Here is a 21,467-nt window from a genome sequence, read left to right on the forward strand (position 1 = left end):
TACTTGCGAATTTCGAAAGCAAAGAAAAAAATGCTATTTGCGTCTTGAAACGTCATTGCCGTCAATTAAACGCATTATTCTACTTCGCAGGAAAATCATTGGAGAGAAAAATACTGACTAATCAAATGTCAAAGTTGATATCTCAATCGAATTCACTGCGCTCAGAGGCTATTCAACTGGAGAGAGTAAGGTATGAATTATTGGCAGCGAGACAGGCGCTCGACAACGAGAGACGATTGCTGAGTGAAAAAATTGAGAGAATTAATGCACTTGTTAGGAATCTTAGATAGCGATGCATAACGCACAACACGGAAACTCATTCATCTGTGATATTATCGAGGGGGTAAGGGCCGAGGATGAACCGAAATAATTCTCACAATAAGTCAAAGTACACCTAGTGACCTCAGAAAAACGTTTAAACTTAAAATGATTAGCCAAAATGCAAACGAAATTTTTTTCCATTGATTTTTTATGGAAATTCATTTTATTGTTTCCATTCAATGGGATATGGAGATCTGCTGGTAACAGAGCTGTAGAAATATGTAAAAATTCGAGAGTGCATAGGACCATATCAAGTATCACGAACAAATGTATAAATTGTACAGACGCCAATGGAAATCAAAAAAATAATCGTGTTTTCGTCAGAACAATAACCAGTGATATATTTTTTTGTGTTTGAGTAGACGCAACGGCTCTTACACCCAAAGTTTACTATTAATAATTGTAATTCGTACGATAAGAATATGAGAACAAGAATGGGAGAGAGACATTTCCCAAGCACACGTTGAAATTTTATTTTTGGTGGTGAGTGGAATGAGGAAATGACGGAAAATAATTGACTTTTTTATTCTGTTGATTCTCAGTTCGTTTGTACAACTCCTCCAGGTGTTCTAGACACAAAATTTAATTTTCGAAAGTCAGTATTTGAACGGAATTATCTTCTAAATATTTCTCTTCATTCCACTCAATAACTGGAGTATATTTTTTTTCGATATCTCAAATACGAAAAACTGATAACAATTAACTATTATGTCAGTACGAGTTGTACCAGGGGATTCCTAAGTCTACCAATTAGTAAGATAATATCGATAGAAATATATATTATATAGAGACACTGAATTCGGTGGAAATGATGAAAAATCGAAGATGGAGCTATTTAAAGTATGGGACTTGGTCATTTTGTACGTCGTCATTAGTCAGTGACGTAAGATATATCGCAGGACGTAAAAACGATTCAAACATAATTTTTATACCTCGTGAATCACTGAATTAGCGCATCAGCCAGTAACAAATAAATAAAATTGTGAGAAACAATTTTATGTTGATAACTAGGGAGCCTTGAATTCACATTTTGAATTGAGGGTCAATTGAGTATCACATGGGACATTGTGTCCTTTGGTTGATAACCAGGAAGAGTAAATCAAATGCTCGAGTTAGATACTGAGCACAAGGGCCAGTCGAGTGTACGAGAATTGAATGAAGAATATTTTTTTGAAGAAAAATCAAAATAGAAAATTTCTGTTTTTAGTCTGTTGATTTTTTCCGATAATTTTAGATAAAATTCGAAAAATGATTATCTTGGACATCCAGAGTGAGTGCAGAACAAAATTACAAGAGTTACTGAGTGCTCTGGATCTTTAATGTGGAACCTTTTTAATTTTTTCTTCGATTCTAAGGAAGAAACAATTTTTAATTGAAAAATTCACCCTCGATAATTCAATTCTTATAGTTGGGGATATGGTGAAGATACTTATAATTTTACCGTACAAAATGAATAACAAAAAATCATAAAAGGCACAATCGAAACTTATAACGAAATCAAGGGAACGAAATGAGAAGTAAATGAAAAAGTAACTGTATGCATGACCTTGAACATTCCACAATAGCATTGCCATTGGAAAAAGGATTGCGACGGTGGCATGGAATACTGAATCAAATTCATCTCCATGTTTGTTTCATTAATTGATATAATTAATAAAATTTATTTTCACCCCTAGAGCGTGAACAGAAAATTGCGCAAAATCATATTTTCCATGTTGTTGGAAAATAGGGATAAGCACTCGTGGGAAAAGTCTCCTTTGATCCGTGGGAGGACAGCGCTCCATTTGAGCAAGTGTTACACAAGTTCAGGGTTGGGCAACTTGATAATGGATTTTTTTACATGAGTCAAACATTGCAAGGGTCACCTCGTGAGGGATGAATTTCCACTCGGTATATCGATTAGGGCTATGAATAATGATCCTTATGATGTTTGGCCCTGCGATGTGACCGATGTTCGTCCCTCGCGATGTTCGACCCTTGCACCTGACTCCTCCCCTTTCCCTCTTCTCCTCATCCGTCTCACCTGTCAAGCCACGAATATTGATATGGGAAGAAGTAAGATGTTTTCCTTGCAGCTTCGAGGAATGCTGCGTAAATTATGTCACTAATAAAGTATATAATTTACGAACCTAGTGTACATGCCCAACCCTGGACGCCTTCCACAAAACTGACTTGAACCACTTGAACTGACGTTCAAAATCACAATTGAACTGAATGCAGTTATCGAGTGATTTCCCTAATTTTTCATTTTTTTTTTGATTGTTTATTTTAATTGAGTGCCTAACGCTATTCTACATTTGTAAATATTCATTATTTTTATGTATTCACGTGAATTAGATTCTACGAAATGGCAGGATTACTGATGTGAGGATGAGAATTTTTGTTCAAGAGTTTAGGAGTAAAGAAAAATATTTAAAACATTCGGACAAGTTGTCATTGAATTTTATCATTGTCTTCAAACTGGGTATGACATGTGATATTTATTTAAAAAAAAATAAGTACATGTTTAGACCTTTGTAAGGCAAACCTCATACCCCCATTTCCCTGATTCCCGATAATAACAAAAATTAAAATCGGAATTGTTTATCATTCGACGTGAGAGACTCAGGAAAATTATTGACGCCAGAAAAAATGATTTATCGTGTCGCTAACAACTTCGATTATTTATTCATGAGAAAACTCCTTGGGCAGACGTGTTAGTATTAAACAAATCAGCATGACGAAATAAAATTCCCCCTCTCCCCTCGCCAAGTCTCCCACAATCCGTTGAGGCGCGTGTAAAGTCGCCACTATCACCACAATGACTAATCTCTATCAAGTCTCTTGACTCACCGGATATAAAACAAATATTTGATCTAGAGAAAAAATGAGTGCACGCTGCTACGCAAAACTTGCGAACTCCACATGGAGAAAAAAAATTCCGGAAGGCCGAGACATCATCCCGAGATATTTTAGGAAGAGGGAAGAGGATCGGCAGATTATAGGGTAGAGAAAAATCCCCATAGTTATACCTTAATTATAAATTGAAGCAGATTATCTGATTGTCGATTGGTAAATGAAAAATTTGACGCGACAAACTATTCTTCTCTCTCACAAATAAAATTCTAGTACCGTGCGCTGAAATGAATACATCGAGGCCAGTGCATGCGACGCTGATCTCTCGAAATTCCTGAGATAAAAAACTCGATTGAGGCCCAGAATGACGAATAAACGGGAAATATTTTTTTAAAATCATTATGCAGTATATTTCCACTTGCTACCTCTCGGTAACTCAATTACACGTAAAAAGCATGCAAACATAATCGGGAGAGTATACAATTAACCCAGTTCAACATTCTCGCAAGAGCTATTAATTAATTTTTTTTTTTCAATTTAATTTAATGTACTCAAACTAATGTATCAATACACATGTACATGCAGCCCCTGTCTATACGTTATGGCACGCTGATAAAACATCTAAGCTTTTATTATAATTTATTGTCAATGAATTGAGAATTCAAATTCAAATGAAATTTTAAAAAAGTCATCAATCGTGACATTTACATATTGATTGATCTTGTAAGAGAGATATTAAATTAATGATAATGAGAGTAACATTATTACATTTATCGATTAAATACAGTTGAAAGCGTATTTGACACATGAATACTACAGTACCCACAGAATGCAGAGAAAAAGATAATCAATTAATAGTAATAAAATAATTATTTATGAAATATATATCCTCTGAGGAATGAATTCAATAACTAGACATTGTCTGGGTCATTTTTTTCTGAAGGCACTTGATGATATTTTTTTTTACAATTAGAAAGTGATAGTGAACTATTGAATTCAGCTGCGCTGTTTGTATTGATAATTATTGGATGGATAATTTGCTATTGATTCAATTTTATCTTTTTTCTTCGGGCACTTGCCCTGGCTTACGATGTAGTCTCCAAACTCACATATGGGCAGTGCGCACTTTTGCGCGTGTATGCATCTGAGAACAAAAATAAAACAGTTGTGAGGGATAATTAATCATCGTGAGTTCACGGTGAGTCAATGGATCTGCGTGTGACCACAGTAATTGCGAGAGAAATATTCAGTAAAAATTATTGAACTGGTTACATAACAAGAGATAGAAAATCGTTCTCCATTTTTTTGTTCATCTTCCGGATAAACTCCGGAGTCCCCTAACACCGTGAGAAATTCAGACAAAATTTTTTAATATTTTTCAACTCACTGCCTATCGTTTATCGAGAAGTTCTCTTTTCCTCTCCTTGCGCGTATGCACTTCTCGGCGTTCTCAAAGCACTTGCACTGACATTCGCCACTGTTCGTCATTTTGGGTGTGAATTCTGAGGGGCATCGACACCTTCCAGAAGCGCAGAAAAACCACCATTAGAAGGAAAAAAAAAATGATAATTTCGCAAAAACTTACGGTTTCTTCTGCGGGGAAACCCTGATGTTTTGCGGTGGGGAATTCCCTTGGTGATCTCGCAGAGGCAGTCCCTCAGGACCTACCGTATCATTTATTCTACTCTTGCACTCGCATTCCGTGTGATTCTGGAAGGACAGCTTCCTAATAGCGTTTCCCAAACCAACGGTCATCGTCTGCAACAAATTCAATTAAATTTGCATGCGTAAAAGCAATTTAGTGAATTATCTCCCAAAAGTTCTCCAAAAATTCTCTGATCAGATCGCAAAACCCTGAATGACTGAATCGCCAATGAATCACCGATACAAAACCTGCTCCAGTCATCCATAACAATTCAATTGGCCTTTTCCAGTCAATGCTCCATAAACAATGTGACACCCCCTGCGATAAAGCCATTCTCCCCAACAATCAAATCAAATGGCATTATCATTAGATAAAACAATGAATGAGTTTATGGGACAGCGAGTCTGTCACGCGGACCTGTTCCTATGATTACCAGCAATGCCGCGGGGAATAAAAAAAGTCAATGGATTTATAGGCCAACAATGTTGACAGCAGACAGCTCTCGACAATTAACTCGATCACGACACAGCCCTTTGAAAAATCCTAACTGAATTTACACGATAAATCTGACGTACAGTTAATGAATACGACATCATAGGAATCGACACTGGAGGGCAGTGATCAGCTTGCGATGACAGGTAGCTCGCCAAACCCACCTCATTGCCAATATGAAGCGTGTAATTTCAGGTGGTAAATAACGATAAAGTGAATGCATAAATCAACGTCGTTCGATGTACATGAGCTGGATCATGATATTGCGTACACACGCGAGAAGTCGTGTGGATAAACAAAACCCTCCACGGAATTCAACGAATTGCCTGGAAGCCATTCACACCCGGGACAATTTATCTGACATCAGTGAGTCCTGTTACAATGATAATAATAATAGTGATAATAATTATGTGATAATGATTAAATTTCCTCGAGTGATTCTTTATTTCTGAAGCGCAGGAAAAAAATGCGAAAGAAAATTCTGAATTTTACATTTTTTTTATGGGAAAATTTATTTTACTGTGCCGTAATTTATACTTTGGTGTAACAATGTAATGTTTACCGACAGATTCATCCATTGTTCATCGAAATAGCAGTGAAATTTATTCCAAGAAGATAAATTTTTTTATAACTGTCCTCTTTTGGTTTTGAACACTTTTATTGCAATTTTTCTTTTTTTTTGGGAAACTTTGCATTTTTCTTGTTTCTCCGTGAACTTCAGGTAGTGAAATTGCCACGCGTGCTTTCACAAACACGAGGATAACCAGACTGTTGTTGGTGGATAAATATACGCTCAACGAGTGAGGGAAGCGATGCCACTTGAGCTAATTAACCTTTGGTGAAACCCCTTGGCGATGCGTCTTACTTGGAAATTATGAGGCATCAGATTACTCATGCTTTTTAAATTGTCCGGGAGACTTTTCGGGAGGACGGGGCCGAGGGAGATAACCGGGACAGCCGTGGTTTAATAACAAGAACTTGGGAGCTGAGTTATGAAGGCGGAGGTGATTTTTTAAATGAACGATAAACCCGCGATCGTGAGATCTTTCAAGTTATTGGAATTTTTCTGCATCTCTTCATCTCTTAAATTCAAAATACAACAATTTTTTCGTTATTTACATTATTTTTAAGAAGTGGAATATATGTACTTCCCTTTTGTAGGTTTTTATTTATAAAAATTGTCTTCATTCGAAATTGTTATCCAATTTATGGAATTTTAGAAAAGTTATGACAATTATTTTGTCTTTTTTTACCGTATTCTCGTCAGAGTAATTTTTGCTCTCAGTCTCCCTTGAAAAATTTATCCCCCATCAGATTCATCTCACAATGACCATCATCAAAGGTCAGTACAGATAAACATTTGTTTTCTCCATAAAAGAAACGAGATATAAATTCATCCGTCTGCTAGGAGTCTGTCTAGCCAGCTAATAGAGCCCATCTATCTTCCATCTCTGTTTTCAGAACCGGTCGTCCTGGACGTTAGATCGGAATTTCACCAGAGAATTCTTCAACGTCCCCAGGACTGTTCTATCCAGTTGGCGATATTGTGGTCAATTCATTGCTCTCTCCCCATCTAATTTTTACGATCTTTTTATTTGTCTTTTTTACACACAATTCATTGCTGGTGCGTGTCACATACCCCAGGAGAAAAGGATTCCGTCCATTTACCTTCAATTTGCTTTCCAATCACTTCCGTGATCAAGTCCCTCCCCCCCTCGGGTCTTATCTCGTGAGACATTAGTTTGCGGAAAGCTGCAATGTTAATTATTTCGACGTTTGTTTTGTTGGCTGAGGCCAACAGCATCGTTGGCAGTGCGTTAGCAAACCAGTTTTTCACGTATCACCCGTTGGTATATGGATAGTCTGTATATGCAATACGGGCAATAAAGATATATTGTGAAAACAATTGCGTGATAAATTTGAGTAATGGATAGAGTGTCGTTAGGTGAGTGAAAAATTTCCTTGAACAATTTTATATTGAATGATTTCCCTGAGGATCGACTGGAGTTGAGTTCGTCGGGATTATAAATGCTAAATAATTGTTATTTTTTCGATCCTATCATGGGCCCACAGATGGGCTATTTCCAGGTCTCAGTGACGACAAATTGTTACTGACAAAAATGCCAATAATTTACTTTGAGAGAAAAACCATTCTGGAAATAAATTTTACGACTGTTTCCATGAAAATTGATAAGTGCATTGCCATTTCTACGTTACGTAAAAAATGCCATTCGAGTTATTGTAATTTTCATAATTCGATGTAAATAGTTCACCGCGTCTTAGTGATTGTTACGAGGGAGTCCGGATAAATGATAAAATATTTTTTACGGCGAAAAAATCACGGGAAATCGTGTAGTTCCGAAATTTCTGAGGTAATTTCCAGCCCTGTAGATGAGGAAAGTTGGGTGTTGAACAGCCGGAGACTTCTCGACACCCGCGAGACGTGACTTGATGGGTAATACGTACAGAATCAACAGTAGGAATAGTGCAATGCTGGCAAAAATAGCAATGGTCGTTTGCATGAGCTAGAGTGTCTGGTATGTTCGTGGTTTAACTGCTGATATAACTATTTGCGGAGGAATATGAGATACCTGGCGACGTCGAAGGGAAAATCCCGAGTGTAGGCGTCGACACACGAGGTATTATTCTCGCTGGGTAATTGAAAAAAAATTAGTGGAAACACCCACGTAATTGGATTTCATCAAACTCCCTTTCCGCCCCCAAAAGCACTTTACTTTTATTCAATTAACATTAGACAAACGATCGGCAAAAATTGCGGAACTATTCCCGCGATTGGAGACAAATCGATCCCGCAATTTTGCAAATTCCCCTGTGATAATATGCACCGGGTTTATCGAACGCTATTTTATTGCGACGAGTGACCATCGAAAATTCGCTTCGACCATATCACGTTCGTGCATGTGGTATACGACCCCTTGTAATGCCAGGCCATATATCGTATGAATCACGAGCAACTCCCTTTTGATGTCTGTCGACAAAAATAGAAATGGTCTAGCGTCTTGTCTCGCCTCTTCATTCGAGAATTTTCGCTTTACTCTGGAATGCACCTACACGATATACGCGCCACAAGTGGTAGTGCAGAATAAAAAAAAAAAAAACGTCAGGCTTCATTGGACAATGGCTCAACTTCTTGTCATTCTGTGTCAGCTTTACCCTCCCTTGAGCATAATTCTTAGCACAGCCAACGAGGCTTTACGAAATTCAAACTGCAGCTGTTTCCAACATTCAGAGCCTTCTTAATGCATTGTCACATATTTTATTCCCCAGTCACCGCTTGTTGAATTAAATATACTCATTTCGATGGAATAAATCGGTTTATGCAGATCACGCGTAATAAACTTTTCAATTGCACATCAATTCAATTTACAGTCGCATTTTCATTTACGCCGATTGAATAATTATTTGACTAATGATTTTATCAATCCAAGATCAACGGGATTAATCTATTAACGTGGAAATTATTCCCGGTCTAATTTAACGAGTGGAGTTTTCCTTCAGTAGAAATAACTCGAATAAATTTATAAATTAATATTGGCAATAACACATTTCTATGGAAAGAGAAACTCAGGGAACGACCGGAGATTTTTTTAATAAAAAGCTGACGGAGTTCGAAATATTTTCAATTCGATCTTTTTCCCTCGATTTTTGGGCTCCGCTCATTTTATTTAAGAGCGTTATTCCCATTGGCGCACGTCACCGGGGAAATGAAACCCTCGAGAGGCTTCTGGTAACCACTTTAGAATTTAAAATTCATGAATCCGACAAGCCGGAAGCTTCAGAAGATTGTGTTGACATGAAGATGAGATCTGTCATGTCAAACAAATCTCCCTGACCGATCAGCCTTTTTCTTCCATTTCTCAATAGACGCGTAAAGCGATTGAGAAGTGGGGAAAGTTGGACACTTGGGAGGGCCCAAATTGGTTCCTCCACTTGGAGGCACTTTTTTTTTTGCGATAAAACTAATGGTCCTGGTGTTGCTCACCGAGGGGGTGTCATAAATCTGTTGAGGCGATAATAGGAATTTCTCGGGAGCCAAACACCGATGGGATGCATTCACCTGAACAGAGGACTTATCTCTCAGTTTTTTTTTATTTCAGTTCCCTCGCTTTTCAGATGAATTCGAGAGGGTTTCGATGCTTTCACAGACCCGGAGGAATTAAAATGAATACGTCAACTGCATCATTCGTGATTATATGCTTGGACACATAATTAAATGGGTTTCGCATCGTCAACTGTGCAAGTATGGAACCACTGTGGAGATGGTGAAGGAATGAGTTGTCTCTCGGTGGATCTTCGGGCACTATGTGAACCATCGTTAATGGTAACACCATAAATCATGGGGTATTTCGGTATCGCGGAAGCACACACGATATAATGGGTATTTATATAAGACCGGTAGGCGGGCCACTCGGTGACTGGGAATATTCGTGTAAAATGCACTTTCATGATTGCGGTAATTCGATTATATCAATAATTTATCGGAAACTCGAGTCATCGCAACTGTTCGATACTCGTGCGGAAAAAAAATCATTTAAATTTCAGAAGAAATTGAAGAAATTTTTCTAGCGGATGCGTTAAACTTTTCTATGACTTTTTTTGGAGTTATGGTGTAAATAGTCGTTAGTTTTTATTTATCTTCGGAGAGAAAGTACCGGGGGATATTGTTTTGATGGTGTGAATAACCCTAACCGATGATTTTTCGGTTCTGATGGATGTTTTTTCTCATAATATTGATATTTGTGGGGCTCATCTGTTGAAGTGGATGAACGAAGCGATGTCTGGGTTTTTTAGTGGGGTATAATGGAGGGGCCTCGGATAAATATTCGGTTAATTTTGGATTAGACCTTGATGAGGTGGGAACGAGTTAAAGGGAACATGGGAAATTATTCAGTGTGGGAAGTACTCGAGGGAATCGGGGCATTTTATATGGGGCGAGGAGTTCACGGAGGGGGAATTAAACGCAGGAAAAATTTTTCTTATAAAATTATCCTATCGTTCTATAAAAGTCTGGCATTTTGCCTCGAGATTTAGGGAGAATTAATTATCATGAAAGTTAATTAATTAGGAAAATTAAAAATCTCGTTAATTCAGGAAAACCCATCGGCTAAAATAACTGGCGTGTCGATGGGTCTCAGTTCGTTAAACCCGTCAAAACCCTCGATTTTCCACATAATTAATTTTCCTCAAGACCTCATCACCGGAAGTCCGTAATGGGAAGTTTAAACATGACGATTATCACCGACGAATCATGAAACGCTCGTAAACACTTTCTATATTATACACCTCGGGACTGAAGCGAGTTTGGTCGTTCCATTGTCATTCTCAACGAGGAGGCAAAACTATTGGCAATCACCGACCACAACTCGATAATTGGTTCGTCGTAAATCGACCGTTATCGCGTGAAATACTTCCGGGAGTTGTCGTTTCTCAGCTCCTCTCGTCCTACATATTTACCGAGCACATATTTATTTTGTTTCATACGCGAATAATATTTAGTTCAATTATCGCTTTCGATTGATCCGGATCAATCGCGATTGGCCAGAGGGATTTTCCGAAATTTTATCGTCAGTTCGGTGCGTGGAAAACCGTTACGTCGAGACGAATGATCGGTTTTTCGGATGAATCGATTGCGTATCGAAACTGATAATCAAGATCAGAAAAATATAATGGAAATAACCGTGAAAAACAGTTTCATCTATCAAACAATTTCAAAAGCTATCCCGTCATGATTAATGATTTAAAATCAATTTCCATTTTATTTCGACGTCAGTGTCCAGCTGCGCGTAATTAATTTGCCACAATAATTATCAATTGATTTTAACCCAAGTGATTTCACAGCCGGATAAAAAATTAATTGCCTCGGCCTATTTATGCATTTAATTTATTCGAAACGCTATCTCATAATGGGAGAAATGTCGATACATACGTAAAAGTATAGTTCGACCTGTTGCATCTGTTTGGGTACACAGGTCATTGAATCCGCGCCACAGCATCCAGTGTCATCAGAGCATCTGTGAAGTACTGCGCAGTGTGGAATGTATACTGTCGAGGCATTTGGATAAACCTCACGCACAGGTATTACTCGAACCCTCGGCTGTTGGCAGTGGCCCTCTTGCCTCACTCTCTGTATGTGCTTTTGGACCTCCTGCATGCCAGCTAAAATAACCAATAATAATTATTCCTTCACCATTATCTGACTGCCTTTCTATCGGGATCAGAGTTGATCAATTGGTGTTTATGGTGTGCGATGGAGTCGCGGGGAAAGTTCACTCCGGGGTATGCGGTGTTCGCTGATTTTTTTTTGCGAAGTATGTGATTGCTGATGAATATATGCAGTGAGAGGCTGAAGGCTCCCCGACGAATTAAGGTTGTGATCGTGTAAAATATTCACTCGATAGTTTATTGTTTAAATTTTTATGGGAAATGGGTAAAAAAATTTATGGAAAAATGATAATTTTTTGCTCGACATCCGTTTCGATGTTGAGATAGAAATTTCGGTCCGGCGATTCGGAGGATCCGGTGAATCCGCGGAACTAAAGCTCTTGCATCACGATCGAATTCCAGAAAAATTCATCATCTCACGTTTCATGAGTCAATAAGATTCAATGAAGTGAGGACGATCGGTGAAAGGTGGAGAGCTTGATGAGCCCATCGCATTCATTATTACGTGGGCGTAACCGATTTTTTTTGTGAATTGTTGAGGCGATTCCTTTCTCTTGTGTAACTATGACAAATTGATTTTACAACCTGAATTAATAAAGTTCACCATTTGTAGTAAAGTGTGGTAGCCTTTTAATTACATGAGTTTATGCATGTGGGCGATTATCTACGCTACACCTTGAGACCATGTGGAATAATATAATAAAAGTTCAATAGGGCGACAAATGACGATTGCTGCAATGAGGTTTGCTATCCGGTCGATTTGCCGTTATGAACTGTGTTGAAATGAAAAATCATTGCTTCGGAGATTCAGTATGTAGGTAATAACTTGATGAGGTGGTGCTGTTGGTGTGGTAGTGACGAGGAATTTAATACCTGTACTGGCTACGCGCGACGTTAGTTTTTCTAATCGAGTTTATTAGTAACGAGTGGTACCAACATCGCCCAGCCCTTCGTCATGATTTTGAAGATGACATTAATTAGGATTAATTGAGTGAATAACCGGATAAAAGTCCTTGATTAATTATTATGGAAGAGTGATTTTACCTCTCTGTTTCAACTGATTCCTTGAAACGTTCAATTTCTTTGTCTGGGACTTCTGATCACTTTGCATCGATTGTAATCCATTAGTGGCCGGCTGTTGCGAGATAGCCGTATTGTTACGGTGTTGGTAAGTTTTCTGGTCGGTAATGGTAATGATGGGCCTTGAAGTTATTTTCACTGGTGGCTCGTGTGTTGCCGACGTTGGAGCTGAAGCCTCGTCCTCTGGCTCTGTTAGGTTCGACGGGTACTCCACAACAGAAGGAAAATTATAATTTTCATTAGAGACAATATGTCGATTCCATTGAGGGACTGGAGAATTGGATAATTCATCATTTTCATCTGGATTTTTGTCTGTGTTACAGACAAAATTTTTCAAAAAAAATATTCCCCCATTGTCGCATACATTTATCAAAGATCAAGAAGATTGTGGAGCACTTGATTATCTCAGTTCCTCCCCCCCAACTACCGTAATTACATTATCACCACTGTAATAATATTTGTCGCAGGGGATCAAGGCCCGATAGAATCTCGGGGAGAGTTACCATAAATTATAATCTTCTATTTGCACAAGAGACATCCGCACGAGACATCTGTACAATGTCTTTGATACCCCGCCGACTAATAGAAACAATCCCCATGTTACAGTGGTTCATATATTGAAATGAACCGGTCGATGCGACATATTGAACTGGAGCCACTTTTTCCAGACACTTGACATCAATTTTTCTTTCTTTTTTTTTTCTAATCTTCAATTTCTCGTCTGCTGTACAGTGCCAGTTTGTTCGTCACACTGAACGTCTGTAAATCAGACTGCATATTTTTTTGTCATTGATTTTTTTTTTGCCGGGAAAAATCAACGCAGCTGGATCGCTGGAATAAGGAACAATGTAACGAAGCGTGAGAAGAAGAAGAATAAAAACCATTTTACGCGCCCTTAACCACCGACACTTGTGCGCTTCTTTTGGCTCAACATCGAGCAGTTGTTTCACCATTAAATTCGAGGCAAGACCACCCAAAAAATGAACATTGATTATTTCCAATATTTTTTTACGAAACTGTAATTTTTTTTTTCCAGGGAATTTGCATTTTGTGGAGTTTTTTTTCTTTAAGGAAAACAAATCTCTCTCTCATTGCAATCCTGGGATTTTTAGGGCGTAGTAATGAAACGTGAATATGTTCAAACAACAATGAATTGACGAAGTCTTTATGAAAAAATACTTGTCGGAGCGTCAATAAATCCACGATCGTTAACAACAAACAAATACACCTTGAGTGCTTCCACGCCTCGTGCGTTAATTTCTCGCGGCTCATTAATTCCTCATCAACAAACCAAATTAATGTAAATCAAATAAACGAAACAACTACATAAATCATATTCACGAGACAATCAATTACCTATTTCAAAGGAAAATAATATGGTAAATGACTGAATTAAGGCAACACCCACGCGTCACACAGCGATGCCGCGTGTTGAATGCGGGTGGAGTAACTATTAAATTAACATTCGTGCATCAGATATGGTATCCTCGATGCATCAGACAATACCTAGTACCGGTACCGGGTTCTTGTCTCGAAGGCAGAGTCGATTGCATCCTGGATAGTCTGTCAGCGATGAAGACCACCCACGGAGCTCCCATAAACCATGCTCGAGTCCATGAGCACCTCGAGGAAGGTTAAACGATATGGGTGGAATAATCTCCAAGAACACTTGGAGTAAAAAAATTTTTGCCGAAAGATAACAATTACAGGGTTGAGCTTTACCTCGAGCTTTAGCTCAACCTTTAAAATTCTAAATTTACTGTTGATGTTTTAATGTTTGAAAGGGGTAAATCAATTTGCGCAGCTTTTCCGGACGTTTTTCAGGGACCAGAAATGAAAACGAAGGAGTGCGGAACTCAGGAATTTAATTTTCTGTCCTGGGGATTAGAAAATTATTTTAACTGGTCCCAGGACTCCATGGAAGGTCGAATGATCGCAGTGGTCGAACAGGTTTATAAGAGAAATGGCGCTAACGAAGGCTGAGGGTCAAATTACAGCGTAAATGAACCTGAAGGGTCAAATTATGGTGAGTGGGGCAAAAAGGGAGACAATTAGGGCGATAAAAAGTGAATCTGCCTGAGTTCTGAATGCGAGTAGATGAACCAGAACTTACCCATTGTCGAAGTTCACGTTAATTCATACTTTTTTCTTGGGATCAACGATTCCATGAGACAAGGGGGATAGAATAAAAATGGAAAAGTCACTCCTAAACTGATAAAAGTCTCTCACTGTACGCTCTATATTTTTTTATTTGTTCATTTCTGACACACCGTAAAAATATCTTGATAGACATCTCATACCACTAGATACTGTACACCGAAAATCTGCGTTATCTTATTCACTTCAACGATAAGAAATAGAATCAACGGAAGTTGAATCGCACAAAGAAGAAACGGTTTTTTGTTTCGACGACGAAATCTCCATTCGAGAGTGTCTTACCAACGAGGAATTTTCTACTTAATGTCAGGGAAAACGTGTTTGATATTCACTATGGCGGCAGTCCAAGGTTTAAATTATTTAAACGAAGAATGGACAGTGAAATTAAATTGTAGAATATAAAACAAAATAAACGGATTACATTTACATTTACAATCCTTTTTCTTAAACAAATTTATTCTGATTTCGAAAAAAAAATCTTTTACGATGGAAACCGTTCACAAATTATTCACGATAAGGGCATAAACTCCCGAAAATTCCTATTCTTCAATTCTATAATTCAGAGATTAAACGATTCGAATTTTATGGATTCCCGGAGGTACTTAAAACGTTTTACCTCGTCGCTACCGAATGATTTTATGAATCGTTCTCAAAAAACGACTTTCCAATTTTTTTTCGAGACCAGATTGTAAACGATTCCCAACGACTCAAAATAAAATTGACGACTTTCAAATCCTGAATCATAAAATGATTGCAAAATCCCCAAAAAAAATTGTTTCCCATAAAAAATCTTAACTCAGTGTAATAATTTATTACTCAGCAAAAAATATTGACCTCTAAATAACAGAAGTGAGTAATATAAACTAAATGATATAATAATAAACAAATATGCATCGTCGTGACGTGTCTATTCCCGTTTTTATTTTTGTAACTCGAACTGAACTGAACTGAAATTATTTTTAAATCGTTTGTAGGGGTGAACAACTGCTCGACGCTCGAAGTTGCCATAAACCCGCCATTTCGGATTTTTGAAAGAAGGTGGAGACAATACCAGGTCCCGTAGAGGGTATGTTGCAAGTAAAGGGAAAAAAGTGAAATTATTTGAACGCTTGTTGTCCCTCAGCTTTGAGAACTTTCTAAGGAGTGTTCAGTGCGTTGTGAGGCATATCGAGTGTCATTCTTCTAAAAGGCGTGAATAAGAGATGATGTCATGGTGTCGCTGCACCTTTTCTTTATTAATGGCTATAACATTCGTCAAGTGTTCGTACTTTACACACAGACGACCTCATTCAATGGGATAGTACGCACTTCCATGCTTTATATTCAGCTGATGCACATGACCGAGCCCACTTTTTCACTCCCTCAATTTCTTCCCATGATTTTTGAGTGCCGACTGATTGGAGTGAATGACGATTTGTGGGCTATTTCATGTTTTTATCGCACCCCGGGCATTGGCACTGAGAACTAACACGTGGTCGTGAATTCTTGAGTGATTCAGATTCACGAGGGCTTCTGGCTCAAATCACTTTTCTATTGAATAATCACAGGCCCGATAGGCTTATGGTCGTAGGAGTCAATTGTGAATGTCAATCGTGAATAGACCTCTCTCAATATTTATTGAAGACCCTGTCGAGAACCGGGGAAAGAAATTCACAAATACATGAAGAGAAAAGTCAATCAAGAACACAAATTCTAAATCAATTGACAATCGGTACGATAAATTGTCTCTCCTAGAATATTTTTTCAAGCGCCAATTATTTTTTGGAAACATTCGAAGTGATGGAGAGGATCTTCCAGGATGTTTGGAGGAGTCTTCCAGAGGTATCTCAAAGATATTCGAACGATTCATATTTTTTTAAGGGCGTTCATTCCGTAGATAATAAAAATCACGAGCCTCTGTCCTACGGGTGGTAACATAATCGAAAAGCCTTTGTGCTGAAAGCCCACGTGCATGTACCATGGCCCCCATGGGCATCACCGTGGGTAAGCGCGTGCCACTGTGCGTCATGGTCGTTAGCACCAGACAGCCTGGCAGCGCCTGGTATTTTCATTCTTGGAATAGCTGCATATTTCGCACGAGGTTCTCTTCTTCACATCTACAACCAATTTTGCTTATTTACATTTTCTCAGGGGTTCCCTCCGGCCTCACCCTGACCCGTCAGCACCAGAGCAAAAACACCGGGACGAAGACGAGATGAGAGAGACGAAAAAATTTATGGGAAAGATATTCTCTGATGTTCAGTCACAAATTTATCACATCAGTCTCACGAATTATTTTGTGCGAGAGAAATGAATTTTTCGAGAATACTATTCTTGTCAGTGATAAGGGGAAGGGAGGGAATTAGCCGCCAAGATTTTTAATCAGGGGCGATCCAGAATTAATAACTCTATTGTGTTTCTCTGTCATCTTTGTGGCTTCGTGAATGATTCATGAATACCCACGCAGTCTGCTTCGGGGAAGGGGCTCACGTCGGTTCAGGATACGTTGGAAATACCGTTATCAACATCGTTTTTCAGTAATTATCTTGGAAAAACGTGTGAGACGAATTAAAATGGTGTGAGTACCTGAGGAACACATCTGCATTGTGATGTCTGGGTTGTAAATTCTCGAGGCAGCGCCAGGGCTATGATAATCTACATAATATTATTGAAGTGGTTTTAATATTTTTTTGGAAATTTCCAAAGCTTTTCGGAGGCCAATCTGTGAATGTCGTACTTTGGGTGAAACATTTTTCTTGGAGGAACGGAAATTTCCGTTCGTCACGACTGCACCGTAAAATCGTAAAATTTTGCGAATGTTTTTAGTCATTTGTTCAAGGGACAAGACATCCTTCAAATGTTGAATTTTATTTTTTCTTTAAATCCATCGTTTGTATGTAAATAGCCATCAGGCACCGGCGCGACGTTTGCAATGTCGCTGAGATTACTTTTAATGAGGACATTAATATTCCACCGGTTCTTGGATGTTAATGGATATTTATGGCTTTTTGAATTTAATGTGACTTGCCAGTGGCCCCACACCCACGACGGGAATTCTCAATATGCATTTAATAATTTATTGGGGCGAGAATGAACCTGAGAGACTGTTTCAAATCTGATCTGATCTTTGTGAGAAAAATATTAAAATTACAGAATGTTATATATTGAAATTGGAAAGGGTCGGGGTGATTTTGATATCCCCAAGATGTTTGTAACATCACGTACACAATTCGTGACCGAAATGTTCGACTTGAGGATTCCAAAAATTTCCGAAGGAATCAACCAGTTTAATCTGGTCCTGGTGAAAACTGTCACGTGTCAGACATAATTTTTTTTCTCATGAATCTGCGAAATTTGAGATGTATCAATTTTTTCTACTGGGATTGGAAAAATTGCAAGCACTCGGTGAGTCCACCTGGATGAAGCAATTTAACCGGAAAACCTGGCAAACTCATTAGAAAAAACTGTACCCTCAACCATTAACGATCATCAACAGCAATTTTAATCAAACGAAAAAAGGAAAGAATCGGGAGAAACCAAATTCCTTTCTATAATTGCCAACGCTTCGACTACAGTGTTCTTCATCAGGGCGGTCAGTTATTTTACTGCTCGTCCCATTAGTTATTTAAGGGTGGTACAGAAGCAGCTACAGCAAAGAACATAATTTGAAGTTGTCAGAGGCGTTCATAACTGTTATCATGAAATTACACGGAGACCTAGCGAACTCTAGAAACTTCTGTTATATTTCTTGAATCTTTTTTTTATTTATGACCGATTTTACTGGGAATCAATGAATTTATAATTTTCAAATGTTAGTATTGACTGAAAAAAATATAATTAACAAAAATCAACGGCATATGATTTTCTATATAATTTATTCTGTAATATGTTATCTCCAAAAATTTATCGACTCAAATTTGTCCGATGAAAATCGAAAAAAAAAATTGACTGAAGAGAAAAACATTTCGTTAGAAATTCGACCGATAAAAAATACATATTGGGGTTACTCCGGATGACTCGATCAATTATTATCACTCCGACATTATAAATTTCATCACCTCGAATCAGCGGCCGCCCGCAGAGGTCATCAACAACGGAAGAATGTAATAAATTCGATGAAAAATATTTCCACCACCTAAAAATTCCTCAAGCCATTTTCACCGCAAAATATTAAGCCACAAAAGTCAAAAGACTCATCAAGAACTCCATCAATCCCCTCCATCTCCAATTGATAAATCCAAAGCGTCTGCAATCAAGCCCTGAATCACTTGACCCCGTCGTCTCCGGGGTCACCAGCACGACAATCACAAGAGGCCACAGTATCGCCCCTTGGACGCCCCCGCGTCGCTCCAAAAAACCCCCCCAGCATCCCCCCAACCCCTCAACTTACCACCTGTCTAACGTTATCCTTCTCCCCAGCATCAGCCTCCTCCAGACTCTTCCTCCCGAGATAAGGGGACTCGAGACTCTTCACTCCCCCGTGATTCCTCTTCACCTCCCTCGGATTCTTGGAGTTCCTGGTGGCATTTAACTTCACATTCCCAAAGGCATCCTTCATCAAGTACTTCTCAATCCCCTTCTCACTGTTCCTGTTACCCCGTTCACCCCCAGCATCACTGTCATCCTCGCCCCCACCATCAGTGAGCCTCTTGATGATCTCATCGTAGGTCCTGTACGGTGGTTTCTCCTGCTCCTCACTGATGTCCTCAAAGTAGTCATCATTGATCCCATCAAACTCCTCATCATCAACGTCAACGTCGTCGTAGTCACCCAGTTCCTTCCAGATATCCTCGTTGTCCTCGAGTTTGCTGGAGGTCTCTCGTCGCAGATCATTGCTCCTCCACTTTCTCTCGGCTTCGCCAAAAATACCAGTGACTCTGCTCCTGTCATCAGCATCATCACCCAGCATATCATCATTTCTCTCCCTGTGTCTGTGCTTCCTCCTGGAGAGACGTTTGGACTTATCCCAGTCGGCTTTACCACCGTCAATCCAAGAATTTCTCCACCTCAGGCTGTAAATTTCATTGTTACGGGGATAGTGACGCTGATGGTGGTGGGGATGATGGCTATGGTGGCGATAATGCCCACGGGATAATGGTTTAACGTACTCGTAATCCTCGTAATCGTCCTTGGTATCGTTGGGCACTGCTGTAGATACGTGATCGCGAGTCCTCGAGGGATAATCATTCGTGTGGTATAATCTTGTATCCGGGCGTGTCCTATGACCCCGAGCCCCGACAAATCGTTGATTCCTACGGTCTGCGGTGAACTCATCAGTTTGATATCTTCGGTGATGATTCGGTGGGGTCTTCTCCGGATAATCTAAACTCTCGTAGTCGTAATCATCATCATCCTCGTGGTCATCGTCGTCCTCATCATCTGGCAATCGTTTCTTTGGATGCTGTCGTTTTCCATCAAACTCATCGTAAGTCTGATAGGATTCGTCATTGTCCTCCGGTTCCGGGGTCATCGAGTGCTTTAGCATTGTCGAACGGTGATGGAATTCCTGGCGATGATGCCGGTGCCGGTGTTTAGTCGCTGTGCTATCCTCACCGTGATACCTTGCCTCTGTCAGCAACAACGATCCGGCTATCGTCAGCAGTATCACAAGCGCAATTTGGAGAACGCTATTCATTTCGATTTTAGGGGAGGGGGGAGGCAGGTGGTTACATTATAGCGGATGGGGGTTCACTTGGGTCTGGGCATTTCAGGGGGGCGAATTTCTTCGGGGGGTCACCGGCGCCAGGGGGTTATCAGGGGGGTGTCATTTTTTTTTTTACGAAGACTCCGATGAGTATTTTTGGACACTTTTTAGACACTCAGATGCTGCACATGTCAGACACTATTTTAACGGATGGGATTGCACAAACTTATAACGAGACGCGATATATCAGAGGCTTTTTTTTGGATGCGGTTCAAAAACAAATTGCGAAAATTTGCTTTCGGCGGAGAGATTCCCTGGGCTGACGCGGGGCAAAGGGGGGTGGGAAAGTTAACGAGTTTCAGTGATTTTGTTTTTTAAATGGGGTCTTGGTGGTCTTTATGACTCGTGAGGAGGGATTTTTTTATTGGCTTTTGGAGTTTTGCCGGTGATGGAGACCCAATCGTATCGCGCACCGAATGTCGCGGGCGACTGAGTCTGCGTCGGCTCACCGGTGAGGAGAACGCAAAACTGAAAGCGCATGCGTGCATCAGACGAACCATCATCCCCGCCACTTTACGACGCGCTTGTGAAGAAAAAGAGGATGTACGGTGCACTAGGGGGATTTTTTTTTAATCGCGGGTCTTTCGGGATTTTTTCCAACTTGGGGAGGGGGTCTTTCGGCTCGAGAAGTTCATTCATGGAGAGATGCGGCTTTGGAATGGGGTTTTAGGAGGTTTTTGCGGTCACTCGAGAGTAAATTAATCGATTCTGCGGTGATGAGGTTCGATGGAATTGTTCGGAGAATTTGGGATTGCGATTTTTATAAATTGCCTTGACTTTCATCACTTCAGTTCGTTTCCTCTTGGTCTATCGACTTTGACACTTGACTTTAACTCATCGTGTTAATACATAAGCGAAGTATTAATACGTGAATGTTGCGTGGGAAATCACGTACAATTTTTCATACGCAACCGTGAGCCAAATTACCATTTCATATTCCGGAGCGTACGTCCTATATTTTGAGATATACAAAATATATTCTTGGGGACTAGTTCCGAGAACATTGGGACATCTACTTATGTTGCAACGGAAATTCTACGAATATCCACCTGACATCATTGTCATTCATTC

At 39.4% G+C, this 21,467-nt stretch overlaps 2 protein-coding genes across 3 annotated transcripts in view; one reads left to right on the forward strand and one right to left on the reverse strand.

The window, feature by feature from the left end:
• The window catches only part of LOC135169203 (uncharacterized), a 30,816-nt gene extending 28,074 nt beyond the window's left edge, over nucleotides 1-2,742 (forward strand). The window contains exon 15 of the mRNA XM_064133960.1: nucleotides 91-2,742. Within this exon, the coding sequence (XP_063990030.1) occupies nucleotides 91-290 (200 nt within the window). The 3' untranslated portion in view covers nucleotides 291-2,742. The remainder of the gene's footprint in view (nucleotides 1-90) is intronic.
• On the reverse strand, nucleotides 2,553-20,844 carry LOC135169206 (sarcoplasmic reticulum histidine-rich calcium-binding protein-like). 2 transcript variants are annotated; one of them, XM_064133965.1, is made up of 6 exons: nucleotides 19,083-20,841; nucleotides 12,521-12,764; nucleotides 11,241-11,470; nucleotides 4,742-4,914; nucleotides 4,544-4,675; nucleotides 2,553-4,300 (listed from the first exon to the last, which is right to left on the reverse strand). In XM_064133965.1, the coding sequence occupies exons 1-6, from the start codon at nucleotides 20,325-20,327 to the stop codon at nucleotides 4,153-4,155; spliced, it is 2,172 nt and encodes a 723-aa protein (XP_063990035.1). In that variant the 5' UTR covers nucleotides 20,328-20,841; the 3' UTR covers nucleotides 2,553-4,152. The 2 variants fall into 2 exon arrangements, with proteins under 2 accessions (XP_063990035.1, XP_063990036.1); XM_064133966.1 differs by lacking the exons at nucleotides 11,241-11,470; nucleotides 12,521-12,764 and having other exon boundaries at nucleotides 19,083-20,844.
• Between the last annotated feature and the right edge of the window lie 623 nt (nucleotides 20,845-21,467).

Source organism: Diachasmimorpha longicaudata, chromosome 14 (genome assembly GCF_034640455.1).
Source record: "Diachasmimorpha longicaudata isolate KC_UGA_2023 chromosome 14, iyDiaLong2, whole genome shotgun sequence".
In the NCBI taxonomy this organism is placed as follows: domain Eukaryota; kingdom Metazoa; phylum Arthropoda; class Insecta; order Hymenoptera; family Braconidae; genus Diachasmimorpha; species Diachasmimorpha longicaudata.